At 38.8% G+C, this 6,000-nt stretch overlaps 1 protein-coding gene across 1 annotated transcript in view; it reads left to right on the plus strand.

Annotated features, from left to right (window-relative positions):
* The window catches only part of COL14A1 (collagen type XIV alpha 1 chain), a 274,304-nt gene that overhangs the window by 140,456 nt on the left and 127,848 nt on the right, over window positions 1-6,000 (plus strand). The window contains exon 24 of the mRNA XM_044684203.1: window positions 2,900-3,016. Within this exon, the coding sequence (XP_044540138.1) occupies window positions 2,900-3,016 (117 nt within the window). The remainder of the gene's footprint in view (window positions 1-2,899; window positions 3,017-6,000) is intronic.

Consider the following 6,000-nt stretch of genomic DNA (forward strand, 5'->3'; position numbering starts at 1 on the left):
TACAGGTGAGGGAACTGAAGCCCAGGAAAGTTAAGTTGCTGAAGCTCATACAAGTACTAAGAGTCAAAGAAGAGATTTGAACCTTGGCCCCCTGACACTACAAACAGTACTCATTTTACTGTCGCCACTACCACTTTAAATAGTGTTTCTTAAATGGAGCATATTGGACCCAACATGCCAAACTTGTCCTCATATGGATCAAGTGAATGTAATTATCTTTTCCTTTGGTCTAAAAACTCTTTCAATTAAGACATTTTAAGATCACATGAATTTTTTTAAATCTAATATGTCACACTATGGACTTTCAGTCCATGAAAAGTCCTAGATATTTTTGCATAAATAGCTTTCTAGCTGTATCTTCCCAATCTTATGCTTGTTTTTGTTTTTGTTTTTTAACCCAAGTATAGGATGCTTTATCTATTTATATTAAATTTCATTTTGTTGAAATTTGGCACATTGTTCCAGCTGTTGAGATCTATTTGGATCATGAGTCTATAATATATTATCTACCCTTCCCAGTTGCATGTCATCTGCAAATCTGATAAGCTTGTCATCATTTTGCCTTTTGCCAAGTTTCTGACAAAAATGTCCAACAAAATATAGAGTCAAAGACAGATCTGTGGCATTTCAAGAACTCCCCTCCCTTTTCTCTTATTTGACCCAACTTTTGATTTCATCAGTTATAGAGATCTCTAAATAAGGAAATCTTGCTAGTAATGGATATGGGTACTGCTTTATAACATATAATCTTAGAGAATTGTCTGGGAGCTCTAAGAGGGTAAGTGATTTTGTTGTTGTTGAGTCGTACCAACTCTTCATGACTCCATTTGGGGTTTTCTTGTCAGAGATGCTAGAATTTCCTTCTCCAGCTTCTTTTACAAATGAGGAACTTAAGAGAAATAGGGTTAAGTGACTTGCCCAGTGTCACACAGCTAGTGTCTAATGCCAGATTCTTTACTATCATAAAAAGAGCTGAAACGAATATTTTTGTACGAGTCCTTTTCCTCTTACTAGCTGTATCAAAAGATAATAATTGTAAAGTGCTTAGCACAGTGCCTGGCACATAATAAATGCTTGTTTTCTTTCCTTTATTCAGTTCAAGTGAGATTGAGGCCCAATAGAGTTAAGTAACTGGAATGGACCTTAGAGATCATTTAATCCAGTATTTTCATTTTACAGATAAGAAAAAAATGGTACTGAGAGACTGACTTGACCAAGGTCATATAGGCAAACTTAGCAGAGCCAGGATTTGAATGCAGGTTCCATAACTCCAAATCCAGAGCGTTTTACTGTACCACATTGACACTAGTCAGTCAGCCAGTAAACATTTAGTAATCACCTAGTATATGCCAGGAACTTTGCTAAGTGGGATCAAAAAAAGGGCAAAAGCCATTCATTCCCTGCCCTTAAGAAGCTCACAATCTAATGGAAGAAACAAAATGTAAACAACTCTGTATAACTAAGATATACAAGATAAGTACATAATGGGAGAGCACTAGAATTTAGAGGGATTGGGTTGGGAAAGGCTTCCTAGAGAAGATGAAATCTTATTTGGAACTTGAAAGAAGTCAAAGAATCCAGAAGGCAGAAATGAGGAGGGAGAGCATGGAAGAGAGCCAGAGAGAATGTCTTGAGCTGAGAGATGGAGTGTCTTGTACCTGGAACAGCCATGAGGACAGTGTCACTGGATTGAGGACTACTTTTCAGAGAATAAGGTGTAAGAAGCCTGGAAAGGTAGGAGGGGCTAAGTTATAAAGGGCTTTGAATGCCACATAGAGTGTTTTATATTTGATCCTGAAGGCAATAGTGAGCCACTGAAGTTTATTGAGTTGGGGGTGACATGGTCAGTATTGTGCTTTAGGAATGTTACTTTAATGGGTGCAGGGAGGATGAATTAGAGTGGAAAGGGACCTGAAGCAGGCAGACCCACCAGGAAGCTATTGCAATAGTCCAAGTGTGAGGTGATGAGGGTCTGAACTAGAGTGTGACAGTGCCAGAGGAGATGGGGATATGCTTCAGAGATGCTACGAGGATGAAATTGCCAGGCATTGATGCCATGGGAAGGGGCTGAAAGATGGTAAAGAGTTGAGGCTGATAACTAGGTGGTGAACCTCGGATATTAGGAGGATGGTAATGAGCTTGACAATAAGAAATTTGGAGTGAAAGGGTTTAGGGGAAAAGATAATGTGTTCAATTTTGGACATTGTTGAGTTTAAAATATCTATTGGGCATTTATTTTGAGATGTCTGCAAGGCAGTTGGCAATTCAAGACTGGAGATCTGCAGAGAGGTTAAGGCAAGATGGATGGATCTGGAAATCATCAGCAGAGATGATAATTAAATCCAGGGGAGCTGATGACATCTCCAAGGGGAGTAGTATAGAGGAAGGGAAAAAAAAAGGACCTAGTTTAGAAATCTGAGAGCCACCTGTGATTATCTGGATGACAATCCAGCAAAGAAGACAGAGAAGTAGATGAAGATAGGTAGGAGGAGAATCAGGTGAGTGTGGTGACCTAAAGAGAAGGGAGTATCAAGGAAAAAGAGGCTGTCAAGAGTGTCGAAGGCTACAGAGAAATCAAGGAGAATGGTGATTGAGAAAGGGCCGTTGGTAACTAAAAGATCATTAGTAACTCTGGAGAGAGCGATTTCAATGGAATGAGGTTATCTTTTGTACCTTGGTTGATATTTGTATTTTATTTGTTCATTACTCTACTGTAGTACATTTCTGACCCTTAAAAGATGGAAAGCAGGAGCTCTCTAGATATTATTTTATTTTGAATTTAATTCCAGAGTTGTGTTGGTAACTATAACCCTAAAAAATTTCATTCTGCATACAAATGGGACACTATAAAAGACATTTTGCACAGAATCAAGATATTAACATTTCTATTTCATTCCAGTGTTCCTGGGAGTGACAGATCTTGAAGCAGAAAGAATTCAGCCAAACAGTTTGTGCGCCAGGTGGAAACTTCACAGTCATGCTTCTGCCTACAGGGTCTCCATAGAGGATCTCGAAGGTAAGATGATGAGTTGACAGGTATGTTCCAGTCATCTGTTCTGTGTTCATCACTATACTTGATACTGTGGAGGTGGGGACAGGATCAAAAGATACACGGGACACGGTCATAGCTCCTATAATAATAACTCAAATTAATATAGTGCTGGGAAATAAATGCTGTTGTTACACGTATTTTATAGATGAATAAACTGAAGCTCAGAGGGATCGCCCATGGTCACACAGTTAATAAGCATCTGAAACAGGATTTGAGCCCTGGTCTTTTGAACACCTAATCTAGCACCCTGTCCATGATGCCACATGGCTTCCCAGAGACCTCCTGCACCAGGGAACCCAGAATCACATAAAATAGTCATTATACCTTGGCTTGCACCTTGCCTGGCTGTCTGCTTTTGAGTCTTATATTTCTTTTGGCATTATTTTTCTTGGTGACTTTGGTGAAGGATATTCCTTTCCTCTTTAGTAGTTCAAGTAATTATAAGCATGATATGTGATATATGAGCTCATTCCTCATGGGGGTTGCAGCTCTCAAGTAAACATAATTCTTTGTTCCATCATTCTTAGAATCAATTTTCTTTTCTAAGGGACTAAAAACTCATTGTGCAGGAAAAGGAGTTTATTATTATTCATATGAATAGGCAAAATAGCAATGACGTTTTCATTTAGTGTTTTGTAATTATAACATGTATCTGTCATGTCATGTTGGCATTACAAGTAGTATTAGCCCCAATTTGCAGATGAGGCAATTGAGGCTCAGATGAAGTAACCTGTTCAAGGTCACAGAAATAGTACATAGCTGAATTGAGATTTGAAGCCAGGGTACTGATTCCATGATTAATGTTCTTTTTACTGTACCATATTTGTAAGAAGTCTGCAGAGATTTCCCTGAGGTACCAACAGAGTGAAAGGAAAAATGTTTTTTAAAAGCCTCCTGTCAAATTAGTGGATAGGTAGAAGGGGCTCTTCTGTCACCACAAACTGATGGAGTAGTGTAATGGACATACGTAGAAAATGACAAATGGGCTCCTTCAACAAATGACAAAGCATTTAAGTTAGTGATAGTCCAGTAGAAACTCTTTTCCGTAGAGCTGGGGAGCTGGGAGGTCTCATGGATTTCCTGTTGCATGAAAATTCTTAGGGGAAATAAAAACATTCTTAAAACCCAGAAAATTGAAGATGAATCTTGGGTAAATAGTTAAATACATTTGAAATTTCCTCTGTATATGGACTGTAAACTCTACAACTTTCCCAGACTTTTCTAGGGTGAGAGTTTGAGAATTTCCAGGCAAGAAGCAATTCACATTTAGCTATCTTCATGAATCACTAGATAAACTATAAGACTTTTGAGGATAGGGATTATTTTCTTTTTGTATTTTTCACCCCCAGTACCAAACACAGTAGCAGGAACATAAATACCCACATAATAAATGGCTTTTGGTTGTTTGAAGGGATAAAGCTTTATAACAACACCAATATGAAGCTTATATGTTTCTGTTTATCTTGTGCATATATGTGCATATATACAATATGTATATGTATGCATATGTATCCTTTTCAGCATTTAAAAGAAAAAAATGAAGGGAAATTGATTTATGTGGACAGTCATCACCTTTAAAAAACAATTAGTTATACAGAATGGTTCAAAAAGATGAATGAGGGGCAGCTGGGTAGCTCAGTGGATTGAGAGCCAGGCCTAGAGACAGGAGGTCCTAGGTTCAAATCCGGCCTCTGACACTTCCCAGCTGTGTGACCCTGGGCAAGTCACTTGACCCCCATTGCCTACCCTTACCACTCTTCCACCTATGAGTCAATACACAGAAGTTAAGGGTTTAAAATAAAAAAAAAAAAATTAAAAAAAAAAAAAGATGAATGAAAATAACTTCACAATCAGTCAAATCAACATGTACAAATGTTAGCTTATTTGTGGATTAGTGATTGGGCTTTTTTTTTGGTTGTACTATGTAACCAATGAACCAGATAACATTAATCTGGAATCCTGAAAGAAATAAGCTGTTTGTAAAGCCAAGATCTTTGTTGGCAGGAATTCGAGCCTCCACTTCCTTCTTATCTGGGAGTTAACCTAACTTGTACTTCCTCTGCATAATGGAGAAGCGGCCAGAAATGTCTTTAGGGGATCCAAGGCAGTCTCCATTGAGCAAGAATGAACAAAAAGTGCTGTTCATTTTCTCATTAACATTTAATACATTCAAAGATTTTGTGATTCAATTAGGTCACAGCTCATTCAGTCTGCAGCCAGTTTCTTCATTATTGTAGCTAATCAACTCCCTGACAGTCAAGTCATTTCTTATCTGGAGCTTCAAGAAAAAGGGAAAACGTATATTTGAACCTTTTGTGACATGCCTTGAGGTCATGCTGGGTGACTAGTTTTCAGATTGGAGGTTTTCACTGTCTTACTTACCCCACCCTAGAAAGTCTTCTGATGTCAGTGCCCATTCATTCCTCCATGGGAAGCTATTACCATCTGTTCAGAAGCAATGACATCACCCATCACCAGGGAGAATATTTACAATTGGAAGACTGGATGTGACCCCTAGAGCCATCCTAGACTGTGGTAGATCAATTTGGGCCCTATTTTATCTCTTCTATATTTCCATTTCCAGACATGCCACCACACATGTACCAATACCCCTCTTGCTCCTGCCCTTACCAAGCTTCTCAGCTACCCAAGTCTCTTTAATGAGCTTTTATCTCTATTAGAATGTAAGATCCTTGGGGGAAGGGACTGTCTTTTTTTTTTTTTTTTTAATTCATGTCCCAGCTTTTAGCATAGTGCTAGCCCATAGTAAACACTTATAAAAGCACTCTCTCTTTCTCTCTCTCTCTCTCTCTCTCTCTCTCTCTCTCTCTCTCTCTCTCTCTTTCTCTCTCTCTCTCTCCCCCCCCCCTCTGTCTTTGCCACTCTGTGTCTGTGTATGTGTGTGTGTCTCTCTGTGTCTCCCTCTGTCTCTGTCTCTGTCTCTGTCT

The sequence above is a fragment of the Gracilinanus agilis genome, chromosome 1, assembly GCF_016433145.1.
Source record: "Gracilinanus agilis isolate LMUSP501 chromosome 1, AgileGrace, whole genome shotgun sequence".
Lineage (NCBI taxonomy): Eukaryota > Metazoa > Chordata > Mammalia > Didelphimorphia > Didelphidae > Gracilinanus > Gracilinanus agilis.